This window comes from Heterodontus francisci, chromosome 24 (genome assembly GCF_036365525.1).
Source record: "Heterodontus francisci isolate sHetFra1 chromosome 24, sHetFra1.hap1, whole genome shotgun sequence".
In the NCBI taxonomy this organism is placed as follows: Eukaryota; Metazoa; Chordata; class Chondrichthyes; order Heterodontiformes; family Heterodontidae; genus Heterodontus; species Heterodontus francisci.
The window spans coordinates 71711589-71727455 of NC_090394.1; the positions used below are offsets into that span (position 1 = coordinate 71711589).

The 15867-nt window shown below is 42.6% G+C and overlaps 1 protein-coding gene across 4 annotated transcripts in view; it reads left to right on the top strand.

Annotated features, from left to right (window-relative positions):
* prkar1b (protein kinase, cAMP-dependent, regulatory, type I, beta) overlaps positions 1-15867 on the top strand; it is a 241132-nt gene that overhangs the window by 74116 nt on the left and 151149 nt on the right. For all 4 annotated transcript variants that reach the window (XM_068056885.1, XM_068056884.1, XM_068056886.1 and 1 more), the window contains 2 exons: positions 5837-6007; positions 12081-12172. In XM_068056885.1, coding sequence (XP_067912986.1) covers positions 5837-6007; positions 12081-12172 — 263 coding nt within the window. The remainder of the gene's footprint in view (positions 1-5836; positions 6008-12080; positions 12173-15867) is intronic.

Consider the following 15867-nt stretch of genomic DNA (forward strand, 5'->3'; position numbering starts at 1 on the left):
GCACCCATCTACACTCAAGCCCTGAAATATGATTTCTAGGGTCTTTGCAATATCTTCCCTTGTCTCCCTCAGGATCATCGGATATATCCTATTGAGCTCTGGTCTTTGTCTTCCTTTAGCTTAACTAACTTAGCTAAAAATTTCCTTTTATCTGTCACAATATCGCTCATCTTTCAAACACCGTTATAACGTTATAAATAGTTATTTTAATATGGATTTAATATAAATTAAATTGATATATTTTCAGAAACTAATCATTTGATTTACTAACATAAATTTGAAAGTGATAACAGTGTTACATTAGGACCATTCTACTCTTCTCAAAATGTGAGCTACAGATCTTCAGCAATAAATCAACTTCAATAATGTATCGATGGTCCAGTTTTCAAAATTGTTTTGTGTCATGAAGTTTTTAATCATGGAATCTTATTCCATGTACTTAGGATAAGTTACAAAGGCTATTTGGGGCAGCACAGTGGCGCAGTGGTTAGCACCGCAGCCTCACAGTCCCAGTGACCCGGGTTCGGTTCTGTGTACTGCCTATGCGAAGTTTGCAGGTTCTCCCAGTGACCACGTGGGTTTCTACCAGGTACTCCGGTTTCCTCCCACAGCCAAAGACTTGCAGGTTGATTGTAAATTGCCCCTTGTGTAGGTAGGTGGTAGGAGAATTGAGGGAAGATGGGGATGTGGTAAGGAATATGGGATTAATGTAGGATTAGTATAAATAGGTGGTTGATGCTCGGCACAGACTCAGTGGGCCGAAGGGCCTGTTTCAGTGCTGTATCTCTCTATGACTATGATTCTATATTTGTAACAAGGCTAATGCATTTACCGATTATTCTGGGAAAAAATTGTGGATGAAAAGATCTTGAATATATCTGAACATTGCCATGAATTTAATAATACTACATCATGATTATATATAATATAAACTAAATATTTCTAAATCATTTTTCTGCCGAAGAAATAAGATTTTACTCTTTAGATAGATTGACATTTATTTGATTTTTATTTATTTGAGAGATACAGCACTGAAACAGGCCCTTCAGCCCACCGAGTCTGTGCCGACCAACAACCACCCATTTATACTAACCCTACAGTAATCCCATATTCCCTATCACCTCCCTATACTAGGGGCAATTTACAACGGCCAATTTACCTATCACCTGCAAGTCTTTTGGATGTGGGAGGAAACCGGAGCACCCGGCGAAAACCCACGCAGACACAGGGAGAACTTGCAAACTTCGCACAGGCAGTACCCAGAATCGAACCCGGGTCCCTGGAGCTGTGAGGCTGCGGTGCTACCCACTGCGCCACTGTGCCGCCCATACTGGACTATTGCATCCTGGTAAAGTGCTTAATGAAATGAAGCTGCTCATGCTGGTCTTCCCCACACTTGCCTCAGAAACAAATGCTTGCTCTGGTTTTAAGATTGCATGAAATTTGTCTTTAGGGTAGGTATCTGCAGCAACAGTGCCATCACCATCACGAACTGACTTGGAGGTGTTGGGCAACCTGCTTTCAGCCATATAGCTCTGAACACACACACACATGAGCACCCTGTGGTAACGTTTCCTTCATATTTTTTCCCCACCCACTTGACCTCAGCTCGGTTCATCCCAGCGTAATGCCACAGTAATTGCCCTCTGGCTCCTTGTGAGCATTTTTAGACAATGTAATTTTTTGAATGTTTCTCTCTTCCCCAATTCCCAGTAGGGAAGGCAGTGGAAGAATATTTGACACTAGATTTGAACTTATTGATTTTATGCTTTGAATAGATTTTTCTTCAAGTTATTAGTGCAGATAGTCTCAGTCATCTCATTACCAAAAAGGAGGAGGTGTTGGGTGTCTTGCAAAGCATTAAGGTAGATAAGTCCCCAGGGCCTGATGGGATCTACCCTAGAATACTGAGGGAGGCAAGGGAAGAAATTGCTGGGGCCTTGACAGAAATCTTTGCATCCTCATTGGCTACAGGTGAGGTCCCAGAGGACTGGAGAATAGCCAATGTTGTTCCTTTGTTTAAGAATTAGCAAGGATAATCCAGGAAATTATAGGCCGGTGAGCCTTACGTCAGTGGTAGGGAAACTATTAGAGAGGATTATTCGGGACGGGATTTACTCCCATTTGGAAACACACGAACTTATTAATGAGAGACAGCATGGTTTTGTGAAGGGAAGGTCGTGTCTGACTAATTTGATTGCGTTTTTTGAGGAAGTGACGAAGATGATTGATGCAGTGATGGCAGTGGATGTTATCTATATGGACTTTAGTAAAGTCTTTGACAAGGTCCCGCATGGCAGACTGGTACCAAAGGTGAAGTCACACGGGATCAGAGGTGAGCTGGCAAGATGGATACAGAACTGGCTCGGTCATAGAAGATAGAGGGTATCAGTGGATGGGTGTTTTTCTGAATGGAGGGATGTGACTAGTGGTGTTCCGCAGGGATCAGTGCTGGGATCTTTGCTGTTTGTAGTATATATAAATGATTTGGAGGAAAATGTAGCTGGTCTGATTAGTAAGTTTGCGGATGACACAAAGGTTGGTGGAGTTGCGGATAATGATGAGGATTGTCAGAGGATACAGCAGGATATATAGATCGGTTGGAGACTTGGGCGGAGAAATGGCAGATGGAGTTTAATCCAGACAAATGTGAGGTAATGCATTTTGGAAGGTCTAATGCAGGTGGGAGGTATACAGTAAATGGCAGAACCCTTAGGAGTATTGACAGGCAGAGAGATCTGGGCATACAGATCCACAGGTCACTGAAAGTGGCAACGCAGGTGGATAAGGTAGTCAAGAAGGCATACGGCATGCTTGCCTTCATCAGTCGGGGCATAGAGTATAAAAATTGGCAAGTCATGTTGCAGCTGTACAGAACCTTAGTTAGGCCACACTTAGAATATTGCGCACAATTCTGGTCGCCACACTACCAGAAGGACGTGGAGGCTTTGGAGAGGGTACAGAGGAGTTTTACCAGGATGTTGCCTGGTCTGGAGGGCATTAGCTTTGAGGAGAGGTTGGATAAACTCGGATTGTTTTCACTGGAACGACGGAGGTGGAGGGGCGACATGATAGAGGTTTACAAAGTTATGAGCGGCATGGACAGAGTGGATAGTCAGAAGATTTTTCCCAGGGTGGAAGAGTCAGTTACTAGGGGACATAGGTTTAAGGTGCAAGGGGCAAAGTTTAGAGGGGATGTGCGAGGCAAGTTTTTTTACACAGAGGGTGGTGAGTACCTGGAACATGCTGCCAGGGGAAGTGGTGGAAGCAGATACGATAGCGACGTTTAAGAGACATCTTGACAAATATATGAATAGGAAGGGAATAGAGGGATATGGGCCCCGGAAGTGCAAAAGGTGTTAGTTTAGGCAGGCATCAAGATCAGTGCAGGCTTGGAGGGCCGTATGGCCTGTTCCTGTGCTGTACTGTTCTTTGTTCTTTGTAATCCATGCCTTAAATACTCAGACTACCCTGTGACAAAGGAAAGTGCTCAGTATGCAGGATTTCAAAGATGAAATGTACAATAGTAATGATCATCAATAAGTCACATGCCATCCTGATTGGGATGTATACCTGGAAACTGATAATTTCCTTCATTGCTAGTTGGAGGAGGTGCTTGGCAGCTGTGTTTCTTACATTTCCAAAAGTGCCTGTACCTCAAAAGTACTTCATTCGCTGTAAAGCACTTTGTGACATCCTGAGGTCAAGAAAGGCAACATATAAATGCAGGTTCGTTCTTTCTTTATTGAAGCATCTTAGAGAATTCGTGATGTGTTTTTTTTGCAAAGAACATGGCCTGGTTCAGGTCAGTAGGATGAAGAAAACCCTACCAGTAGGTGGCTTTTTTATAAGCGCAAAGAGCTTATGTATACCCACTGCCTTGAGATTCAAGGTTGATGCAAATATTACGTAAATAAAAGATCTTTACTGGATTTGTGGAATTGCATTTGGAGAAAATGTACATACTTGGAAGGAAATAAAAATCATACTTCTGTGTAACAATTGTGCATTACTGCCCTGTGAGCTACACATAATTATTTCAAAAACCTGGAAAAGCATAATGGGTATAGTTTGTATAGATAAATGTGTGCGCTGCTCAATGAATTCCTGTTAATGACCTCAATCATTTAAAACAATTAAATGTTGCACAGATTGAGTTACATTTTGATTGCAACTGATACTACATTGCTCTAGATATAATGAAAATTTTTAGAAAGCAAGGTCACGAATTTTTCTTCATGGGGGACTATCTTCACGTATTTCTAATTGGGAAGTAATGGCTCATTGTCATAACGACGAGTGGATGGTGAGATGTTTACTGCAGTGAGTTCTGGGCAAAAATACCAAATGATTTGTTTGATAACTGTGTGTTGGAGGAAAGCATTTAAGCATAGCTGAAATATTTGCCAGATTTATGGTGTTCTGTTATCTGTGTGGGATAAATGTGTAGAGACCAGGTGGTTTCAGCAGGAAATTCTGGAGTCAATAATGAGAGTTTTTCCCTAGGCTAATTGAATACTAGTAATATAAAAGGTGAGTTTTAATGGTGAATCTAGGGGTCAGATTTTAACTCACTCAAAATCTATTCAGTTACACAGAGTTAAAATTGGTTCCTAGTTATCAGCTGTGGCTCAGTGGTTGCATTTTTACCTGTGAGTCGGAAGTTTGTGTTTGAAAGTCTCATTCCAGTAACTTTAACACATAATCTAAGCTGACACCAGTGCAATACTAAGGGAATGCAGCACAGTTGGCAGGGTCTTCTTTTGGATGAGGTATTAAAATAAGGCCCAGACTGCCCCCTCAGCTAGATGTAATGGATCCAATGGCACTATTCAGAGTCGATTCGGGTTGTTAACCAGGTGTCCTGGCCAACATTGATCCCTCAACCAACACCTAAAACAGACGATTTGGTCATTTATTTAATTTGCGTTTGTGAGAGCTTGCTGTGTGAAAATAGGCTGCTGCATTGTCTGCAGTAAAAAAAACAGTGCTTACACTAGAAAAGTACTTAATTGGCTGTAAAGCACTTTGGGATGGCCTGAGATCAGGAAAGGTGCTGTATGCCTTCCTTTACTTATAAGACCTCCGTTGGATCACTGTTTACAGTTTTGGGTTCCACACTATAGGAAGGATGTTGATTTAGTGGAGAGGGTATCATGCAGATTCGTTAAGATGCTGCTTGCTATGAGGAAATGTAAATACAAAGAAAGTTTTGAAAAATTGGGACTCTTGTAAGAACAGATAAGATTGTGGAGTGATTTGATAGAGATTTTTAGAATTATGTAGGGATGGGGCAGTGTAAATAGAAACAGGCTGCTTTCAATTATTGAGGAATCTAGAACAAAGCGAAGGGGAACTATTTTTCACAGATGGTTCTGAGACTGTAATGCACTACTGGAGTTAGCGATTGAAGTTAAGAGGTTAGATGGATGGTTAGAGAAAAAAGGAAATAAATTGATATTGGAACAGAACAGGCACATAGGATTAGGACCGCTGCTTGTGTGGATGACCATTGGTTGGGTTGAAAGGCTTGTTTCTGTGCTTTCTACGAGGCCACAAGAATCAGTGCATAAGCAAAACAGCTTGTGAATCAAGACACTAGTGGAGGACAAACCGCAGGACATGAAAAGAATGTCCTGTTACTGAGTGGCATAGTATCTGTTATCATTTGTAGTTATTATTTTGCATTAAACAGTTTCTCTGCATCTCTATTTTTGGAACTTGAGAAACTCCATATTAACTCTGTTTTTAACATAAGCAAAATACACGTTCTTGCATGTATCTTATTTTTATATATATATATATATATGAACACTTTTTTCTTGTCTAATTATAGGAAGAATGTAAACAAATCTTGGCTCGCCAGAAGTCCAATTCTCAGTCAGACTCTCATGATGATGAGATTTCACCACCGCCTCCAAATCCAGTGGTAAAAGCCAGACACAGAAGAGGTGGTGTGAGTGCTGAAGTATACACTGAAGAAGATGCAGTATCTTATGTTCGAAAGGTATGACATTGGTTGCATTTTCTATTTCAGTATGAGTTGATGAGGTATTAGTAGTTTGAACTGAATGTAAGCATTTTGAAAACTCTTTGCCATTTTGGCAATTCTTCAGATTTCTATTTGGAGAGCCACAAAATAACAAGAAAGAAAATGTATCTTCTGTTTAACTGTTGTAACCAGGGTGCCATAAAAGCTCACTTGAGTTGACTACACTCAAAAAAATGCAGGTGTATAAAGTCATAGAGTTATACAGCACAGAAACAGGCCCTTCGGCCCAACGTGTCTGTGCCGGCCATCAAGCACCTACTATTCCAGTCCCATTTTCCAGCACTTGGCCCATAGCCTTGTATTCTATGGCGTTTCAAGTGCTCATCCAAATACTTCTTAAATGATGGGAGGGTTCCTGCCTCTTCCACCACTTCAGGCAGTGTATTCCAGATTCCAACCACCCTCTGGGTGAAAACATTTTTCCTCAAATCCCCTCTCAACCTCCTTCCCCTTACCTTAAATCTATGCCCCCTGGTTATCGACCCCTCCGCTAAGTTGTGAGTTGTTCCTCTGTCTGCTGAGTAAGCATCAACATTGGCATTCTATTTGATCAGGAAGAAAAATAAACCAGCACTAATAATTGTGTTTACTTGATTACTCCGTCCAGCTGTTTGGTCAGATAGGCATTGATAGTTATGAAGAAATCTCAAGTCCAAACCTTCCGTTCTCATAAATAGATGAACATCCATGGCAGTGAACAGCATTGTTGAGAAAGAAAGTGAATGTGTATGGTGGGGTTGGGTGGGGTAAGGAAAAGACTACTGAAAATACAAAGTAGTGCGTGAGCATTATAATTAAAATACCCAGGGTACGAGTTTGTGTTCAGAGTTATCGACACACCAAACTGCTCGGGCCAGATTTTTAAATCCCGCTGAGTGCGGGAACGGAACTGAGCACGATTTATAGATCGTGTTCTCTGAGGTCAGCACTGGGACCTGCCGCCCCTGGAATGTGACGCCATTTTTAAACGGGCACCAGCAGCAAGGTAACAGATCAGGCACACACTTCCATTTAATTGCTTGTTGAGCTCATTAAAGAGCTCATTAACAGGTTCACAATTTTTGAAGGCTGAGAACGCGAAAGACGCCATGGGTGGAATATGACGGGGTTGTGAAGACGTGAACAGCGCGGAGGGCCATGAGGGCTATGGGAAGGGCTAATTGAAATAAAGCAGAAGCATCAAATAAAGCTCTGCTGTCTCAGATATGCCTCAGTGCAGCTATTGTTGCAGCTGGAAGAGTTGAATTTCTCATTGTTAAGTGTCAGGAAGCTGGAGAGGGATGTGAGCCCGCTGGCATCACAGGGCAGCTGAGGTTGGCAGGGGAAGGCCTGGTGAATGTACAAAGCCCAGCTGAAGGAGTTCAGATGGGAACAGGCTACTCTGACATTGGACAGAGCCGCCAGGATGAGCTGCGGCAGATGCAACCTTCTGGACAGCAAGAGGCCGGAGGAGCACAGCAGGGGAGCTGCAAGGGGATGAAGGCATTGCCCAAGACATTGGGTGCAAGGCTCAAGAATCACTGCCTTGCAAATGACAGAGCACCAGTGCTGTAGGAGGCTGCATCTATCCAGGTAGATGTTCTCGGTCCTGTGTGTTCTGATCCACAATGACCTGAGGCCTTATGGTCCCCATGGCAGTTTCCTACCTGCGGCCGTCAGGGTCTCTGGCAACCTGAACTTCCATGCAACCGGGTTGATCCAAGGATCAGCTGTGGTCCTAGGTGGCATCTCGCAGTTGGCATCTCATTAGGCCATCAGGAAGGTCACAGATGCCCTTTTCAGGAGGGCAGGGACTGCATCCATTTTGACACAGATGGGCCTGCACTAGCACAGAGGGCATTGGATTCAGCCTCAATCGCTGTATTCCCCTAGGTGCAGAGCATCATCACGTGCCCATGTGGCCTTCAAGGCACGCAGCGACCAGCCTGTGAGATCTGTCAACAGGAAGGGCTTCCACTCCCTCAACGTCCAATTGGTCCGCAATCACAACGAGCGTCCTCTATGTGTGTGCTCGCTTTCCTGGCAGCTGCTGTAACTCCTTTATCCTCCACCAGTCCAGGCTGCTTCAGTCCTTCACTCCATCCTCAAGTGCATGGCTGGCTTCAAGGGGACAAAGGAAATCCCTTGAAGAGATGGCTACTGACCCCTCTACAGGAGCCCCAGATAGAGGCGAAAGAACCAGTCTCACCTGCTCAATATTGAACATGTTATCGGTTTTGCGAAGATGTGATTCTGGTGTTTGGATCCGTCAGGTGGCACTCTCCAGTACCCTCCTGCAAGGGTCTCGGTCATTGTAGTGGGCTGCTCCGCTCTCCGTAACAGGGACCTCCAGAGAGGTGTGGACCAAGAGGACATTGAGGCCCTGAAAGGAGACAGCTCTTTGAGGGAGGAGCAGGAGGCAAGACAGGAGGAGGAAGAGGGGGCAGAGGGTGATAACACTGAACAGAGAGGTGCCTCTGCTGCACGATGAGGTGGCCGCCTCCTGCCACTGTCCAGGAAGAGAACCTCCCTCCTCTCCCTCATGGCCTGCAGCATTAGATCCAGGTGGGCATTGATGAAACAAGGATCTGCCTTGCTCCTAGTGCCAAGCCTCCAGCTCCCATGTGACATCTCACTTCTCTCTGGTGCTGTGGAAGGTAAATCTGTCCCTTGGGACAACCAGCAACCTTGGTGATGGCTGCCATGGATGTCTATATGAGCCCCACGCTTGATCTGACCGACTGCCTTTTTCAATCCCACTGGCTCTAAGAGGACAGGAAACCTATCCACATACCAATTAAGGCTTTCCCACTTAAAAATTGCAATCTGAATCAACTTCCCAGAGAAGACGGGTTTCGGACCCAAAACCAGACTAGTTCCTGTTTCCTACCTCCATATTTAAAATCGAGCCCCAATCTCTATTCTGTTGGAGTGTGAAGACAGCTGGAGTCCAGACTGCACACGGATAGCAGAAAAGTCATTTGGCAGGCAATTTCAGGCATCTTATTGACACTTCATGACTGCTGCTATGGCGTACTGTTTATAGACATTTGGGAAATTGGCTTTCCATCCACAAATGAAGCAAGTAGGTTGAAAGAAAGAAGTACTTCCATAATAACTGAAAATTTTTACAATATGTCAAAGGTTTTTTTTTTCCATTATTGTCAGTGCACAGGAGTATTTACCCAGTTAGCAAATTGGAGAATAATTGGTTAATGCTGCTTTTGTAATTGCAGAACATTTGTCTAGGTTTACTTCACCTCTTTTTAAGTGCACTGGTATTCGCTTTGGTAACTTAAAACTTTTTAAACAAAAATCCTCCAGAATAAACAAAAGAATATTAATCATGATTCTTCATTCTTTCAAACTTCACATGCAAACAGGAAAATTCTTTCATTTCAGGGGGATAATCTCTTTGGGGGACACTTCCCTTCAATCTTTCATTGATCTCACCAAAGCCTTTGACTCATCAGCAGACGTGGTCTCTTCAGACTACTAGAAAAGATCGGATGCCCACCAAAGCTACTAAGTATCATCACCTCATTCCATGTCGCTCGAATGAAAGGCACAATTCATCATAGCGGCGCCTCATCAGACCCCTTTCCTATCCTGAGTGGCGTGAAACAGGGCTGTGTTCTCGCACCTACACTGTTTGGGATTTTCTACTCCCTGCTGCTCTCACATGCGTTCAAGTCTTCAGAAGAAGGAATTTTCCTCCACACAAGATCAGGTGGCAGGTTGTTCAACCTTGCCCGCCTAAGAGCGAAGACCAAAGTACGGAAAGTCCTCATCAGGGAACTCCTCTTTGCTGACGATGCTGCATTAACATCTCACACTGAAGAGTGTCTGCAGAGTCTCATCGACAGGTTTGCGGCTGCCTGCAATGAATTTGGCCTAACCATCAGCCTCAAGAAAACTAACATCATGGGACAGGACGTCAGAAATGCTCCATCCATCAATATCGGCGACCACGCTCTGGAAGGGGTTCAAGAGTTCACCTACCTAAGCTCAACTATCACTAGTAACCTGTCTCTCGATGCAGAAATCAACAAGCGCATGGGCTACGTCCAGACTGGCCAAGAGAATGTGGGAAAATGGCGCACTGACACGGAACACAAAAGTCCGAGTGTATCAAGCCTGTGTCCTCAGTGCCTTGCTCTACGGTAGCGAGGCCTGGACAACGTATGTCAGCCAAGAGCGACGTCTCAATTCATTCCATTTTCGCTGCCTCCGGAGAATCCTTGGCATCAGGTGGCAGGACCGCATCTCCAACACAGAAGTCCTCGAGGCAGCCAATATCCCCAGCTTATACACACTACTGAGTCAGCGGCGCTTGAGATGGCTTGGCCATGTGAGCCGCATGGAAGATGGCAGGATCCCCAAGGACACATTGTACAGCGAGCTCGCCACTGGTATCAGACCTACCGGCCGTCCATGTCTCCGCTTTAAAGACGTCTGCAAACGCGACATGAAGTCCTGTAACTTTGATCACAAGTCGTGGGAGTCAGCTGCCAGCAATCACCAGAGCTGGCGGGCAGCCATAAAGGCAGGGCTAACGTGTGGCGAGTCGAAGAGACTAAGCAGTTGGCAGGAAAAAAGACAAAAGCGCAAGGGGAGAGGCAACTGTGTAACAGCCCCGACAACCAATTTTTTCTGCAGCACCTGTGGAAGAGTTTGTCACTCTAGTATTGGCCTTTATAGCCGCTCCAGGCGCTGCTCCACAAACCACTGAACACCTCCAGGCGCTTACCCATTGTCTCTCGAGACAAGGAGGCCAAAGAAGAAGAAGGTATTCGCTTTGGTAACTTAAAACTTTTAAAACAAAAATCCTCCAGAGTAAACAAAAGAATATTAATCATGATTCTTCATTCTTTCAAACTTCACATGCAAACAGGAAAATTCTTTCACTTCAGGGGGAAAATCTCTTTGGGGGACACTTCCCTTCAATCTTTTCCACACTTAGTGAAATAATCTTTTCCTTGTTTCAGTTTACATCTGATTCCTGGTTTTGTTCCCAGATACTTCCTACAGGGCTCCTGAAGCTGTTAAACAGAAATATTTGGCATAGGAATCTGTATGACTTAATTTGGTGCTCTGGCTCTTCAGAAAGCCAGCTTAATATACGATTGAGATTCCCATCAACCAGCAATGAAAGCTCTGTTGGTAATAGAAGTGTATTGTGCCAAAATGCTATATACACATTTCTGTCAAACACCACTTTCGTCATTTCAGATGTGATATACCAGTCATCCTCTCATACCTTCATATGCTGCTAGATGAGAGCTTCATCTGCCCCTCCAGGATTCATATTACTACATTTTGGAACTCTTTTCTGAAACCAGCCCAACAATTGGGAAGAAAATTTCTTTTTTCATTATAAGGATTCTCTGTGCAAGACTTTGGAAGGATCTCTATTGAGTTTGTAATGGATGCAGCATCAGCAGAAATCTTCATAATTTGTTAATAATTGGTGTTAAATTCTCATCTGGTTCAGAGAGGTCATGAGCATGACTATGATGAGAGGTGGAAGTACTGGACCTTTCTGTTGAAGGTGTTATTTCTGGTGAAGTTGATGTTGAGCAGCATTGGCTGCAGTTTTTCTGACTGAAAGCAATTGATGTTTGCCTTGAACACAAAATACACCACCAATCCCTTCCCAATCTTCCCCTTCCCACATTAAGTAGCTCATTTGATATAGTTTTTTTCATTTGTCATACTTCACTGTTGTCAAGCAGTATGCCTTTTAAATGTAGTTTTCTTCCTAATCACCGAGTTGACATAGTCAACTTGGTGTGAGAAATTACAGATATGAACCCTTGTGTACTTGACCATTATGTTTTTTTTTAACAGGCTGCTACTTCAACTTTTTTATGTTTCATTATAGGAGTAACCCACTAGTGTATTGGGTTATGTGTTACTAAACATTCTATTTCTGAAAAACCTAATATGCCCCATGATAACTTGTATGTCAACAGCCTGTTATATGTCTTACGAACTATAGGCTGATTGAATCCTGCGATAAGCTTCATTTACCTGTACTGTTTCATAGGTTATACCAAAGGACTACAAGACTATGACTGCACTGGCAAAAGCTATTTCGAAGAATGTTCTTTTTGCTCATCTTGATGACAATGAACGAAGGTAGGAGAATTACTGGATGTCTTAACGAGCCTTTGTTATTCAAGTTAGCCGTTTGATTCCTTCCTTGTATTTTCATTGCTTTTTACTGTGTTTTGTAGTCTTGTCTCTGCTTGAAAAAATTAGGATGCCATATTAACAAACTTAATATGGCCTTTTAGGTTCAGCTAGTAATCAGGGCCAGATTAAATAAAGGTTAATGAATCATGTTATTGCAACATTGTGTTTTACCGTTCACTGTGTTTATACAGCATAGTGCATTCCCCCTGTGACATGCTTTCCATAATACTGAAAAGGAGTGACACATAAGTGCCTATATTATCGCAAAACAATTTATTTTCCTTAAATGTTTAAGCTAACTAAATATGACCTATATGTGCAAAACTGAGACTATAGAGTATGAAAACTATCATAATTATATCAACAAGATTGCAAAATTGTTTGCATGTCTGTTTTTTTTCCCTCAGTAAATTTTTTTCTCAACTTTTTGCCTGAAAATATATTAAGATATTGTACCAGTACAAAAGGGCTTTACAGACAAAACAGCGGCTGCAATGCCCAAAATGTACCTCTTGATGTACAGTAGATAGAATTGGTAGTCAAACCACAGTTAGAATTCTGGCTATATAACTGAATTTCTAATAGTACCTTGATGTAGTAGCCTTTCAACACTTGTTATCATGACCAGCAAATGTCATTAGCATTTATATGGTACTTAAATAGCATATATATCAGTTTTCAAAATTGAAAAACCCTTGTTATGTTTTTGGAAACATATCTTTGTATGAGTCTGTGTCCAATTTGTGTGCATGAACCATCTTTTGCTGCTTAGCATCTGTGATTGAAATCACTAGTATAGCCCATACATCATTTTTTACAGTACTAAATATATACTGCGTTTCGTTTCTCAATTTAAAAAAAAAATTATCACAGGCATTGTCAAGAACATTCATGGATCTTTCTGGAATCGGTCAATACTCTTGATTGAAAAGTGGGCATCTTGGTTCCTCTCATTTTTGTGGTATCAACTGATGCTGAAATTCTTTGCCTTTTTGTAAAGCCATCATTCTCTTGCACTGGATTTTATGGAACATCTTTTACACAAAGGAATGCAATTTGATGTAATTTTAACTCTACAGAATTAATTGTATATATTCCTGGAAGAATTATTACTTTATCCATCTCAAATTTTCATACTTAGTTTGTTACTCCTTCATTATGTAACATTTCTATGGTTCTATATCAGAATTCAAGAAAGGCTACAAATCAATACATAATGATCTGGGGGCAGAAAGGATTGCTGCTATATGTTAAGAGTTGGCGACTTGAACAGCTGTACTTGCCCTTGCTACTCTTTTTAGGTCACTAAAGTGCTTCTTGCATTGGATACAGGTCCTGGGCACAATGGTTCTGGATCTGACAACTTCAGTAATGCTAACCTAGAACCAGAGAAAAATTATGGCACAGAAGGAGGCTATTCAGCTAATCGTGTCTGCGCAGGCCGAGGAAACTAGCTACCCAATCTCATCCCACCTTCCAACACCTAGTCCGTAGTAGCCTTGCAGGTTACAGCACTTCAGGTGCATGTCCAGGTACCTTTTAAAAGAGATGAGTGTTTCTGCCTCCACCATCGTTCATGGCAGTGAATCCCAGACCCCACCAACCTCTGGATGAAAAAGTTTTTCCTCAGGTCCCCTCTAATCCTTCTACCAATCACCTTAGATCTGTACCCCCTGGTAATTGACCTCTCTGCTAGGGGAAACAGGTTCTTCCTCTCTACTCTATCTAGACCTCTCATAATTTTGTACACCTCAATTAAGTCACCTCTCAGCCTCCTCTGTTCTAAGGAAAACGACCCGAGCCAATCCAATCTTTCCTCATCGCTGCAATTTTCAAGCCCTGGCAACATTCTTTTAAATCTCCTCTGTACTTTCTCCAGAGTAATTATGTCCTTCCTATAATGTGGTGACCAGGACTGTACACAATACTCAAACTGTGGCCTAACCAGTGTTTTATACAATTCCAGCATTACATCCCTGCTTTTGTATTCTGTACTTCGGCCAATAAAGGAAAGCATTCCGTCTGCCTTCTTCACTTTATCTACCTGTCCTGCCACCTTCAGGGACCTGTGGACATACACTCCAAGGTCTCTCACTCCTACCCCTCTCAATATCCTCCCGTTTATTGTGTATTCCCTTGCTTTGTTTACCCTCCCCAAATGCATTACCTCACACTTCTCAGGATTGAATTGCTCAATAATAATAGCTGAACTCCAAGGGTTAAATTACAAGGAGAGATTACACAAACTAGGGTTGTATTCCCTGCAATTTAGAAGGTTAAGGGGTAATTTAAACAATGTTTGTAAGTAATTAAGGGAAACCGATAGTGTAGATAGAGTAAACTATTTCCTTGCTTTTCCTGATGCATATTAATGATCTAGACCTTGTTGTACAGGGCAGAATTTCAAAGTTTGTAGATGATATGAAACATGGAAGCATTGTGAACTGTGAGAAGGATAGTGTAGAACTTCAAAAGGACATAGGCAAGTTGGTGGAACGGGGAGACAGGTGGTAGTTGAAGTTCAATGCAGAGAAATGAGATGTGATTCATTTTGGTAGGAAGAACATGGAGAGACAATATACAGTAAAGGGTACAATTCTAAAGGGGATGCAGGAGTAGAGGGACCTAGGTGTATACGTGCATAAGTCATTGCAGGTGGCAGGCAGGTTGAAAGCAGTTAATAAAGCATACAGTAATCTGGGCTTTATTTGTAGGGGCATAGAGTACAAGAGCAAGGAAGTTATGTTGAACTTGAATAAGACACTAGTTTGGCCTCAGCTGCAGTATTGCGTCCAGTTCTGGGCACTGCACTTGAGGAAAGACGTGAAGGCATTGGAGCGAGTGCAGAAAAGATTCACGAGAATAGTTCCAGGGGTAAGGATAGATTGGAGCAGTTAGGACTGTTTTCCTTGGAGAAGAGAAGGCTGCGAGTTGATGTGATAGAGGTATTCAAAATCATGAGGGGTCTGGACAGAGTAGATAGAGAGAAACTCTTCCCACTCATGAGAGGATCGAGAACGATAGGACACAGATTTGAAGTATTTGGTAAGAGAAGAAAAAGTGACAGGAAAAACTTTTTCACGCAGTGAGTGGTTAAGGTCTGGAATGCGCTGCCTGAGAACGTGGTGGAGGCAAGTTCAATTGAAGCATTCAACAGGGAATTAGACAGTTATATGAAAAGGAAGAATGTGCAGGGTTACGGGGAGAAGGCAGGGTAATGGAACTGAGGGAATTGCTTTTTCAGAGAGCCAGTGTGGACACGATGGGCCGAATGGCCTCTTGTACGGTAATGATTCTGTTATTCTGTGATTTTCATTGGTTGGGCAGTCAAGGACTGGGGCACAGTCTAAAAATTAGATTAGATTAGATTAGAGATACAGCACTGAAACAGGCCCTTCGGCCCACCGAGTCTGTGCCGACCATCAGCCACCCATTTATACTAATCCTACACTAATCCCATATTCCTACCAAACATCCCCAGATGGGGATGGTTAGTGCCTAACCTTTCTGGAGTGAAATTAGGAAATACTTCTACATGCAAAGGATAATAGAAGTTTGGAACTCTCTTCCGCAAACAGCAATTGATTCTAGATTAGTTGCTAAATTTAAAACTAAGATTGATAAATTTTTGTTAACCA